At 41.1% G+C, this 13,279-nt stretch overlaps 1 protein-coding gene across 1 annotated transcript in view; it reads left to right on the top strand.

Moving 5' to 3' along the window:
* Nucleotides 1-13,279, top strand: part of LOC127430759 (probable E3 ubiquitin-protein ligase HERC1) — a 131,543-nt gene that overhangs the window by 43,289 nt on the left and 74,975 nt on the right. The window contains exons 26-33 of the mRNA XM_051680783.1: nucleotides 3,639-3,877; nucleotides 4,015-4,212; nucleotides 4,468-4,588; nucleotides 5,201-5,441; nucleotides 5,637-5,791; nucleotides 6,034-6,293; nucleotides 12,841-12,939; nucleotides 13,042-13,209. Coding sequence (XP_051536743.1) covers nucleotides 3,639-3,877; nucleotides 4,015-4,212; nucleotides 4,468-4,588; nucleotides 5,201-5,441; nucleotides 5,637-5,791; nucleotides 6,034-6,293; nucleotides 12,841-12,939; nucleotides 13,042-13,209 — 1,481 coding nt within the window. The remainder of the gene's footprint in view (nucleotides 1-3,638; nucleotides 3,878-4,014; nucleotides 4,213-4,467; nucleotides 4,589-5,200; nucleotides 5,442-5,636; nucleotides 5,792-6,033; nucleotides 6,294-12,840; nucleotides 12,940-13,041; nucleotides 13,210-13,279) is intronic.

Below are 13,279 nucleotides of genomic sequence, written 5' to 3'. Positions count from 1 at the left end.
TCTGATCTCACATGCCTGACCTCTCACATGCCTGACCTCTCACATGCCTGACCTCTCACATGCCTGACCTCTCACATGCCTGACCTCTCTCACATGTCTGATCTCTCTCACATCTGATCTTTCACATGTCTGATCTCTCTCACATCTGATCTCTCTCATATCTGATCTTTTCACGTCTTATCTCTCAAATGTCTGACCTCACATATCTGATCTATCAGTCATGTCTGATCTTGCATGTCTGACCTCTCACATGTTTGTACTCTCACATGTCTGATCTCTCTCATATCTGATCTTTCACATGTCTGATCTCTCATGTCTGACCTTACATATCTGATCTCAAATACCTGATCAGTCATGTCTGATCTCTGACATGTTTGATCTCATATCTGATCTTTCACATGTCTTATCTCTCAAATGTCTGACCTCACATATCTGATCGATCAGTCATGTCTGATCTCACATGTCTGATCTCACATGTCTGATCTCACATGTCTGACCTCTCACATGTCTGACCTCTCACATGTCTGACCTCTCACATGCCTGATCTCTCACTTGTCTGATCTCTCTCATATCTGATCTTTCGCATGTCTGACCTTAGATATCTGATCTCAAATACCTGATCAGTCATGTCTGATCTCTGACATGTTTGATCTCTCATGTCTGATCTTTCTCTTGTCTGATCTTTCACATGTCTTATCTCTCACATATCTGATCGATCAGTCATGTCTGATCTTGTATGTCTGACCTCTCACATATTTGTACTCTCACATGTCTGATCTCTCTCATATCTGATCTTTCACATGTCTGATCTCTCATGTCTGACCTTACATATCTGATCTCAAATACCTGATCAGTCATGTCTGATCTCTGACATGTTTGATCTCATATCTGATCTTTCACATGTCTTATCTCTCAAATGTCTGACCTCACATATCTGATCTATCAGTCATGTCTGATCTCGCATGTCTGACCTCTCACATGTTTGTACTCTCACATGTCTGATCTCTCTCATATCTGATCTTTCGCATGTCTGATCTCTCATGTCTTACCTTACATATCTGATCTCAAATACCTGATCAGTCATGTCTGATCTCTCATATCTGATCTTTCACGTCTTATCTCTCAAATGTCTGACCTCACATATCTGATCGATCAGTCATGTCTGATCTCACATGCCTGACCTCTCTCACATGCCTGACCTCTCTCACATGTCTGATCTCTCTCACATCTGATCTTTCACATGTCTGATCTCTCTCACATCTGATCTCTCTCATATCTGATCTTTTCACATCTTATCTCTCAAATGTCTGACCTCACATATCTGATCTATCAGTCATGTCTGATCTTGCATGTCTGACCTCTCACATGTTTGTACTCTCACATGTCTGATCTCTCTCATATCTGATCTTTCACATGTCTGATCTCTCATGTCTGACCTTACATATCTGATCTCAAATACCTGATCAGTCATGTCTGATCTGTGACATGTTTGATCTCATATCTGATCTTTCACATGTCTTATCTCTCAAATGTCTGACCTCACATATCTGATCGATCAGTCATGTCTGATCTCACATGTCTGATCTCACATGTCTGACCTCTCACATGTTTGTACTCTCACATGTATGATCTCTCACATGCCTGATCTCTCACTTGTCTGATCTCTCTCATATCTGATCTTTCGCATGTCTGACCTTAGATATCTGATCTCAAATACCTGATCAGTCATGTCTGATCTCTGACATGTTTGATCTCTCATGTCTGATCTTTCTCTTGTCTGATCTTTCACATGTCTTATCTCTCACATATCTGATCGATCAGTCATGTCTGATCTTGTATGTCTGACCTCTCACATATTTGTACTCTCACATGTCTGATCTCTCTCATATCTGATCTTTCACATGTCTGATCTCTCATGTCTGACCTTACATATCTGATCTCAAATACCTGATCAGTCATGTCTGATCTCTGACATGTTTGATCTCATATCTGATCTTTCACATGTCTTATCTCTCAAATGTCTGACCTCACATATCTGATCTATCAGTCATGTCTGATCTCGCATGTCTGACCTCTCACATGTTTGTACTCTCACATGTCTGATCTCTCTCATATCTGATCTTTCGCATGTCTGATCTCTCATGTCTTACCTTACATATCTGATCTCAAATACCTGATCAGTCATGTCTGATCTCTCATATCTGATCTTTCACGTCTTATCTCTCAAATGTCTGACCTCACATATCTGATCGATCAGTCATGTCTGATCTCACATGCCTGACCTCTCTCACATGCCTGACCTCTCTCACATGTCTGATCTCTCTCACATCTGATCTTTCACATGTCTGATCTCTCTCACATCTGATCTCTCTCATATCTGATCTTTTCACATCTTATCTCTCAAATGTCTGACCTCACATATCTGATCTATCAGTCATGTCTGATCTTGCATGTCTGACCTCTCACATGTTTGTACTCTCACATGTCTGATCTCTCTCATATCTGATCTTTCACATGTCTGATCTCTCATGTCTGACCTTACATATCTGATCTCAAATACCTGATCAGTCATGTCTGATCTCTGACATGTTTGATCTCATATCTGATCTTTCACATGTCTTATCTCTCAAATGTCTGACCTCACATATCTGATCGATCAGTCATGTCTGATCTCACATGTCTGATCTCACATGTCTGACCTCTCACATGTTTGTACTCTCACATGTATGATCTCTCACATGCCTGATCTCTCACTTGTCTGATCTCTCTCATATCTGATCTTTCGCATGTCTGACCTTAGATATCTGATCTCAAATACCTGATCAGTCATGTCTGATCTCTGACATGTTTGATCTCTCATGTCTGATCTTTCTCTTGTCTGATCTTTCACATGTCTTATCTCTCACATATCTGATCGATCAGTCATGTCTGATCTTGTATGTCTGACCTCTCACATATTTGTACTCTCACATGTATGATCTCTCATATCTGATCTCTCACATGCCTGATCTCTCACTTGTCTGATCTCTCTCATATCTGATCTTTCACATGTCTGACCTTACATATCTGATCTCAAATACCTGATCAGTCATGTCTGATCTCTGACATGTTTGATCTCTCATGTGGCTGATTTACATGTCTGATCTCTCACTTGTTTTATCTCTCACATGTCTGACCTCTCATATGTCTGACCTCTCACATGTCAGAGCTCTCACGTCTGATCTCTCTTATGTCCGATTTCTCTGCTGTTTGATCTCTCATATTAGATTTTTTTTACATGTCTGATCTTTCTTGTCTGATCTTTCTCATGTCTTATCTCTGACATGTATGATCTCTCATATCTGATCTTTCACATGTCTGATCTCTCACATATTTTATCTTACATGTCTGATATCTCACTTGTCTTACCTCTCACAAGTCTTATCTCTCATGTGTCTGATCTCGGCATATATCTGATCTCTCATGTCTTATCTCACACATGTCTGATATCACATGCCTGACTTCTCACATGTCTGACCTCTCATATCTGATCTCACATATATGAGCTCTCATGTCTGATCTCACAAATCTGATCTCTCACGTCTCTGATCTCTCTTGTCTGTTTTCTCATATATATGAACACCTGTCTCTCACCCCAGGCCTACCGCTGTGTTCTCTGGGCATCATGAAAGATGCCTGGGATCGACTGCGTCAGTGCATCAGTCCCACCACCGTACTGTGTCCGGGTGGAGGTGACACACCCATCCTGGGCCAAGTCTTCCATTTCCTGTGTGGGAGTCTCCTCCGAACCTCTTTTCCGGTGGATAAAGATGGAGGGGCACAGGCAGACCCCAAAGTCATCACTGTTGCCATGGCACAGCAACACCAAAGAGCCCAGGTCGGAAACCCATGATGTTCAATGCCTGGGAAAAGATCAGTTGAAAGCAGTTTGAACAGAAACATTTCTATAATGTTTTCACAGAGTACTAATAATGGTTTAGAGTTACTAAAGTTGGTTTCGTACCCTTTCTACAGGTGCGTTTGGAAGCATTTTGTCAGATTTCTTCATTCCTGTCTGAGATGGAAGAAAAGAGCACCAGATCTGTGGTGCCCCCTCACTTTCGAGGCCTCCTGCAGTCAGTGCAGCTGCAGTTCCTCTCTGGATGCTTTGGTCTGGGAGCACCGATCACTGGCAGTTTGGTGGCACCCAACAACAAGATTCATCATTACACTGTAAGACTGTCTGATAATGACAAACACAAATACGATGCAACTGTGTGGATCTGGCGCGACTAAGATTTGCTATACAAGCAAATTTTGAAATTCCAAATTATGAAAATTATTCATTTTTATTTTACATATGTACAGTTATATTATGTGTTATTGATGTCTTCAACACTGTGATTGAACATCAGCTTTAGATGTGGCATTTACATATATTGAAGTATAATTTCAGATGTTTGAAACAACTTTGCCATGTGTGCGTAGGCTGGAACTCAGTCGGCTCCTTTAGCTGTTCAAAGGGAGTTGCAGTCCGCAGCTCACACTCTCTACCAGCAGCTGGTGCGTGTGCTCAGACAGAAGGTGGTGCTAGAGAGAGAACAGGCAGGTGGGTAACCCTTCTCACATACACACTTGATTTACTTTGTGGTTCAAAGTAAGTCTGACTGCATTTTTTCAGTCACACGGTGCACTTCCGCAGTAAATTCAGGATGGACTTCAAAGACATTTAGTCATTTAACCTTACAGTTCATACAAAATCCTTTCATTTAAACATTGGCCACCAACATCAACTCAGTTTACTCATTTAAACCATGACTTGTACTACACATAGATAACTAATGTTTGCATTATATTCATGCTGTTTAGCCAGAGGGGAACCACTGAGCATGGTTTCCCCCAAGGTTATTTTTCTCTATAACCAACATCTTATGGAGTTTGTGGTTTTTGCCACAGTCTCCTTTGGCTTGCTAACTGGGGGTCTAAAGACAAATATATTATTATTATTATTTTTATTTTTTTAAAGGCATAATCCACAATCACGTTGTTCATCAAACCGCACAATAATAACTTTACAGCATAATTTTCTGTAAAGCTGATTAGAACGGTGTTGTGAAAAGCGCTATACAAATAAAAATTACTTGACAGTTCTGGTTGTCAAATAATTCTGAATAATTTGACTTGACGGTGACTTGACAAGCATTTGTTTGTGTCATTTCAGGCTCTTACCAGCACCTCCTGTTAGCTACAGTGTTCGCTCTCAACTTCCACTATCAGCCGGTGGATCTGGTGGTGATTATTAAATGTGGTGTTCTGGAGATCTTGTCCATACTGACTGATAACACCTGTGTGCTGGTGAACCAGCGCTGGCTTGCCGCCTCAATGTCCGGTCACATGCAGCTGAGTGGGGCGGTGAAACTGGCCGCTGCCAGACTCCTGCAGATATTCGCCATCGCTGCCAGGTGAGATTATGGGTTTGATTATTAAATACAAAATGAAACCTACATTTCTGAAAGTCTTTTATTTTAAAATAATACTGTTGTTATTGTATGTCCCCTTAAAAGGTGATATTTTAACCCCATTACGATCATATTTGTTTAAATTAATGAACATTGTTATAGGGTAATTCATGTATATTTGTCTGTATGTTTATCCAGTTCCTGTGAGGAGGCTCTGCCTTTGGATGTGTCCCAGGCTCTTATGGATGTGATGAGTGAGCAGTTAAAGGGTTTATTACAAGCTGTCCTCCAGCAGGAGGCGCTAGAAAGAGACTCCACAGAGCACATCCAAGAGGAGAAATCCAAACAAGAGAGTGAGTCATTACACCAGTAGTACTTAATAATTGCCTTGTAATTAAGTACTGCTAAAGTATTTTTACTTCGTTTAACAGACACATTTATCCTGATACACTTAAAGGTGTAGTGCATCATTTCGAATAGGTTGTTTTGCTCAAACAAACAGATACTTCTTGTTTATTAATAGTTTTTAAGTGGGGTATTTCTGTACCATATTTGTAAGCTTGTTTATTCATGAATTGTTATTTTATTTTTTTAGGTGCAGATGTAGTTCATAGCAGCAGGGTTGTGGAGTCCCAGCTCACTGACTTTCTTGTCTTCCTAAGACGCATTTTGTCACTAAGGGCTGCCAAAAGAGTCTCAGCGTTTGTCAAGTGGATTGATCCACTGATGACGATCATCTCGTACAAGTGCAGCTCAGGGAATACAGGTTTCCACAACCTGCGGACGAAACTGTTGGCCTTCCATATTCTAGAAGCTCTGCTGCCTGCGTGTTCAGACCCCGCCATGATGAAACAGGTGAGAAAGGGAAGTGCTTTCTTTTTTTATTAAAAGTTTTTATTGATTCCATATTTTATATATACACTATATTGCCAAAAGTATTCGCTCACCCATCCAAATAATTGAATTCAGGTGTTCCAATCACTTCCATGGCCACAGGTGTATAAAATGAAGCACCTAGGCATGCAGACTGCTTCTACAAACATTTGTGAAAGAATGGGCCGCTCTCAGGAGCTCAGTGAATTCCAGCGTGGTACTGTGATAGGATGCCACCTGTGCAACAAGTCCAGTCGTGAAATTTCCTCGCTACTAAATATTCCACAGTCAACTGTCAGTGGTATTATAACAAAGTGGAAGCGATTGGGAATGACAGCAACTCAGCCACGAAGTGGTAGGCCACGTAAAATGACAGAGCGGGGTCAGCGGATGCTGAGGCGCATAGTGCACAGAGGTCACCAACTTTCTGCAGAGTCAATCGCTACAGACCTCCAAAGTTCATGTGGCCTTCAGATTAGCTCAAGAACAGTGCGTAGAGAGCTTCATGGAATAGGTTTCCATGGCCGAGCAGCTGCATCCAAGCCATACATCACCAAGTGCAATGCAAAGCGTCGGATGCAGTGGTGTAAAGCATACCGCCACTGGACTCTAGAGCAGTGGAGACGCGTCTCTGGAGTGACGAATCACGCTTCTCCATCTGGCAATCTGATGGACGAGTCTGGGTTTGGCGGTTAACAGGAGAACGGTACTTGTCTGACTGCATTGTGCCAACTGTGAAGTTTGGTGGAGGGGGGATTATGGTGTGGGGTTGTTTTTCAGGAGCTGGGCTTGGCCCCTTAGTTCCAGTGAAAGGAACTCTGAATGCTTCAGCATACCAAGAGATTTTGGACAATTCCATGCTCCCAACTTTGTGGGAACAGTTTGGGGATGGCCCCTTCCTGTTCCAACATGACTGCACACCAGTGCACAAAGCAAGGTCCATAAAGACATGGATGAACGAGTTTGGTGTGGAAGAACTTGACTGGCCTGCACAGAGTCCTGACCTCAACCCAATAGAGCACCTTTGGGATAAATTTGAGTGAAGACTGTGAGCCAGGCCTTCTCGTCCAACATCAGTGTCTGACCTCACAAATGCGCTTCTGGAAGAATGGTCAAAAATTCCCATAAACACACTCCTAAACCTTGTGGAAAGCCTTCCCATAATAGTTGAAGCTGTTATTAGCTGCAAAGGGTGGGCCGACATCATATTAAACCCTATGGATTAAGAATGGGATGTCACTTAAGTTCATATGCGTCTAAAGGCAGGTGAGCGAATACTTTTGGCAATATAGTGTGTATATATATATATATATATATATATATATATATATATATATATATATATATATATATATATATATATATATATATAAATATAAAATAAAAAAACAATAACAGAATATTTGGAATCACATTATATTATTCACAACCCTTCCTCCCGAACATTAACCACCACCCAACACAAACAGATACCCCAGTGGTCAAATACAATTGACAAAGACACACAAACAGACAATAAAACGGAAGAAAATATTTAGAAATACATTTAAAAAAAAAGTATATGTTCAAAAACAAAAAGGCTAAAACATACACATTTAAAACAACACGTCTCCCTCCACTGCCCCTCCCCGAGAGCCCTCCAAAAAGGCCAAAAAGCTGCCCCACCTCCTGATGAACATATCCATGTTGCCTAGCCTTCTATATGACAACTCTTCCCAAGCTGCCACCCTGCCCACTCACGAAACGAGGGGGCTCCAGCTGACTTCCATCCTCTAAGGATAACCTGTCTGCCCACCATAACACCGGCCAGGATCCAATTCTTCATGTACTTATCTCCTACATCAATGACTGCCCTGTCACCCAAAATACAGAGCCTGGGGCAAAAGGAGATCTGAGTACCCAATAAGTCGCCCATAAAATTCTGGACCCTCAACCAGAACTCCTGTATCTTATGACACCCCCAAAAAATATGGGTGGTGTCTCCATCTTCTGAATGGCATCGCTAGCAGGTGGGTGTGTGCATAAGACCAAGCCTATACAATTTAAAAGGGGTCCAATAAAATCTATGTAGAATCTTAAATTGCATAAGGCGCACCCTTGCATCTCTAGATGCATACTTGAAGTTTTTAAGAATCCTAGCCCACACTCCCTCCTCCAAAAACAAATTTAAATCTTCCTCCCATAATCTTTTGAGGGAATTTAAAGCTCCGTCCCTCAGACTCTGAATTAGCAGAGAGTAATACACTGATGCCTCATGACCTTTTCCAAAAGCAGTAATCACCAATCCCAGAGTATCTGCCACACTAGGGGGGTACTTGCCACTCCCAAAAACAGTGCAGAGTAGGTGGCACAGCTGTAAATACTTATAAAATTGAGTCTCAATACTCCACTCTCATATAGGTCACCGAGTGTATTAACCCCCCTCACAATACAATCTGACCAACAGAAAGGGGACTTATTAATGCATAGTTTAGAGTTCTGCCATATTCTCGAGGCTACATTTAAATAAATAGCCGAATTTAACACTCTGGACACTTTTGTCCATATCGTGTGTAAATGCAAAATAACGGGGTGTGACTTAACTTCTCAGATTAATTTGATCGAAAGGCTTTGCAGAGGCGAGATGGTGCAACAGCTTCCTTTTCAATATAAAACCAGGGAGGGGCTCTCTCAGGTGGAAGCGACCAAAGAGCCAAATGTTTGAGACCGAATGCATAATAATAAAACAAAATCTTGGGTAGGCCTAACCCACCTTTGTCAATCGGCCTATGTAACTTATTGAAATTTAACCTGGCACACTTACCATTCCAAATGAAGGACTTCGCTATGTTATCAAATTGCTTGAAATAAGAGAGGGGGACATCTGTAGGGAGAGATTGTAACAGGTAGTTGAATTTTGGAATACAATTAATTTTAATTACATTAACCTACCCAATCATCGATAAGTGTAATGAAGCCCACCTGTGCACATCTTTCGAAAACCTTTTTATTAAGGGATCAAAATTAACTCAAACTAAATCAGACAAATTGCTGGGAATAAAATTCCCAAATACTTTAATGCCCTGTTTGGGCCACTGGAAGGTGCCCGGCTATATATACATACATACATACACACACTAGCGGCCAAAAGTTTGGAATAATGTACAGATTTTGCTGTTTCGGAAGGAAATTGGTACTTTAATTCACCAAAGTGGCATTCAACTGATCACAAAGTATATTCAAGACATTACTGATGTAAAAAACAGCACCATCACTATTTGAAAAAAGTCATTTTTGATCAAATCTAGACAGGCCTCATTTCCAGCAGCCGTCACTCCAACGCCTTATCCTTGAGTAATCATGCTAAATTGCTAATTTGGTACTAGAAAATCACTTGCCATTATATCAAACACAGTTTAAAGCTATTTGGTTCATTAAATGAAGCTTAACATTGTCTTTGTGTTTGTTTTTGAGTTGCCACAGTATGCAATAGACCAGCATGTCTTAAGGTCAATATTAGGTCAAAAATGGCAAAAAAAGAAACAGCTTTCTCTAGAAACTCATCAGTCAATCATTGTTTTGAGGAATGAAGACTAAACAATGCTTGAAATTGAAGATTTTAATAACTTTAATTTTTAATTATTAATGTCCTGACTATACATTGTGATCAGTTAAATGCCACTTTGGTGAATAAAAGTACCAATTTCTTTCCATAAGAACAAAATCTGTACATTATTCCAAACCTTTGGCCACCAGTATATATATATATACAGGTATATATATTTTTGTAATAAAAAATAAAAATTGTTTTATATGTTATATTATATTTGAGATTTAGTTTCATAATTTTATCACTTCACAGAAATAGAGTGTGTCTCACCCTCTGTGTCATTAAAACTGCATGTTTGAACCAGCAATGAACAGGAACATTTGCCATTATGTGATCGTTTAAAGTTTTGCCTATGAAAGTTTATGTTTGTTTGTATATTAAATAAATACAATTTCCTTATTTGGGCTTTAAAATGTGATTGGAATTTGGAATTAATATCATCACGGACTTTAAAGGGAATAAAAACTCCGTCGTGAACACCGCTGCCTCTCTCCCGGTTGAGCTAAATACTTTTTATGCTCATTTCGAGGGAAATAACACCGCCCTCATGGGAAGAGCTCTCGTGGCCGAAGCCACAGAGGTTAGTTCACTCTCCGTCTCTGTAGCGGATGTAACCTGATCCTTCCGATGGGTGAATATCCATTAAGCTGCGGGTCCAGACGGCATTCCGGCCCGCGTTATCAGAGCGTGCGCGAACCAACTGGCTGGTGTTTTTACGGACATTTTCGACCTTTCCCTCTCTTTGTCTGTAGTCCCCACATGCTTTAAAACCTCCACCATTGTGCCTGTTCCAAAACAATCAAAAATAACTTGCTTAAATGACTGGCGTCCTGTTGCTCTGACCCCCATCATCAGCAAATGCTTTGAGAGACTAATCAGAGATCACATCTGCTCTGTGCTGCCTCCATCACTGGACCCATTGCAGTTTGCTTACCACAACAACCGCTCCACTGATGATGCCATTGCATCTACAATACACACTGCTCTTTCCCACTAGTAAAAAGGAACACTTATGTGAGAATGTTGTTTGTAGACTATAGCTCAGCGTTCAACACCATAGTGCCCTCCAACCTTTATGTGAAACTCCAGGCTCTGGGCTTAAACAGCTCGCTGTGCAGCTGGATCCTGGACTTCCTGTCAAGCAGACACCAGGTGTTAGAATGGGCAGCAACATCTCATCACTGACCCTCAACACTGGAGCCCCGCAGGGCTGTGTTCTCAGCCCACTCCTGTATTCCCTGTACACATATGACTGTGTGGCAACACATAGCTCCAATGCCATCATTAAGTTTGCTGATGATACGACGGTGGTAGGTCTGATCACTGACAATAATTAAACGGCCTACAGAGAGGAGGTGCACACTCTGACACACTGGTGTCAGGAGCACAACCTCTCCCTCAACGTCAGCAAGACAAAGGAGCTTGTGGTGGACTTCAGGAGAAAAGACAGAGAACACAGTCCCATCACCATCAGTGGAGCACCGGTGGAGAGAGTCAGCAGCTTCAAGTTCCTCGGTGTCCACATCACTGTGGAACTCACATGGTCCATCCTCACTGAGGCCGTTGTGAAGAAGGTTCATCAGCGCCTCTTCTTCCTGAGACGGCTGAGGAAGTTTGGAATGAACCGCCACATCCTCACACGGTTCTACACCAGCACTGTAGAGAGCATCCTGACTGGCTGCATCACTGCCTGGTACGGCAATAGCACCGCCCACAACCGCAAAGCCCTGCAAAGTGTGGTACGAACAGCCAGACACATCATCGGAGGAGAGCTTCTCTCCCTCCAGGACATATATACCAGGCGGTGTGTGAAAAAAGCTCGGAGGATCATCAGAGACTCCAGCCACCCAAGCCATGGGCTGCTCTCACTGCTACCATCAGGCAGGCGGTATCGCAGCATCAGGACCCGCACCAGCCGACTTCATGACAGCTTCTTCCCCCAAGTAATTAGACTTCTGAACTCTTGATCTCTCACGATCAATATTCATCAGCACTGCACTTTATTAATCTTATCTCACACTGGACTGTCATAAATTATATTCTCTCTTAACAACACACTGGCAGTTGACTATCAGCCAACAGCCTGAATGTCAATACGGTACAATACAACCTACTGTATATTTTTTATATACTATATATATTATTTTTATTGTATAATGTGTATTCTATATTGTGTGTATTGTATGTTGTACAATATTCTATATTGTGTGTATTGTATACTGTACATTGTATATTATTACTTGTATATTGTGTTGTGTGTAATTATGTGTATATTAGATATGTAAATTGTGTTGTGTAAATCTGTTTATTGTAATTTGGTATATGTCTCATTACTGTCATGACTGCTGTTGCTCGGAACTGCACCCAAGACTTTCAACCACTATTGCACATGTGTATATGGTTGTGTGACAATAAAAGTGATTTGATTTGATTTGAAGTGCACAACAATTGTGGTTATCTACTAAAATAACCACGGTTAGATCAAATAACCACAATCAGACGATTATTAAATAATCACAACAGACCTAATCATAAAAGTAGTCCATGCAGATTGTGCATCATATTCCTAGTGTTCTGAAGCCATTAGATTTGGTATTGGTGAGAAACAACAGTTTTTCACAAATGTTTACAGTGAAAATCTTGACGTCTGTTGCGACTTGCAAGTTCATGAGTGCTATGAAAGAAGCTTGTGCATAGTGGCACATTCTCGCAAGAACCTGCGTCCAGTCAATTTCCGATGGATACAATCAAGTCCTGCCCTACATCTCATTGAATATCCTGTTTCACTCTAAAATAAGTCACATTATAAAAATAAAATGGGTTGCAAATGGCAATTCACGTTGACTAATAAATGTTGTTCAACTGGCATAATTTTGTCATAATAATGAACGTTTACCATGATTTTGTTTTGTTACCGTAATTTTTATTTTTTTCTGTCAGATTGTGGATCAGTTATTCAGCCTTTTATCCACATACATGTGGGAGGAACCTGTAGCCTTGAGGAAACATCTGGATAAAGCTTTTGAGATCTCAAATAGGGTATTTAAACTCTTCTTTATCTATCCATTGGACAGATTATACACAACCGTATTTGTGTCCACAGAGTTTAGATTGTTTTGTGTGTGCTTAATTGTCCTCCAGGACAGTGGAAGTGAAGATGAGTGTATCCCTATCGGGGATTTCTCCTTCGACCCTCATAAGCTGATCTGTTGTTCTCTGGAGAGCGGGAATGTACTATCTCACGGATCAGGGGGGAAAGGATACGGTTTAGCCACCACCGCCATCACAACTGGCTGCTTCATCTGGAAGGTACCAATTCAAAATACAGTGATCAATTTGATCACACTTCATAAAGAGCTTTGCAACATTCATTTACACC

The sequence above is a fragment of the Myxocyprinus asiaticus genome, chromosome 40 (assembly GCF_019703515.2).
Source record: "Myxocyprinus asiaticus isolate MX2 ecotype Aquarium Trade chromosome 40, UBuf_Myxa_2, whole genome shotgun sequence".
NCBI classification, from domain to species: domain Eukaryota; kingdom Metazoa; phylum Chordata; class Actinopteri; order Cypriniformes; family Catostomidae; genus Myxocyprinus; species Myxocyprinus asiaticus.
Note: the sequence above shows the minus strand (reverse complement) of the source record. Positions and strands in the feature narration are given on the sequence as shown.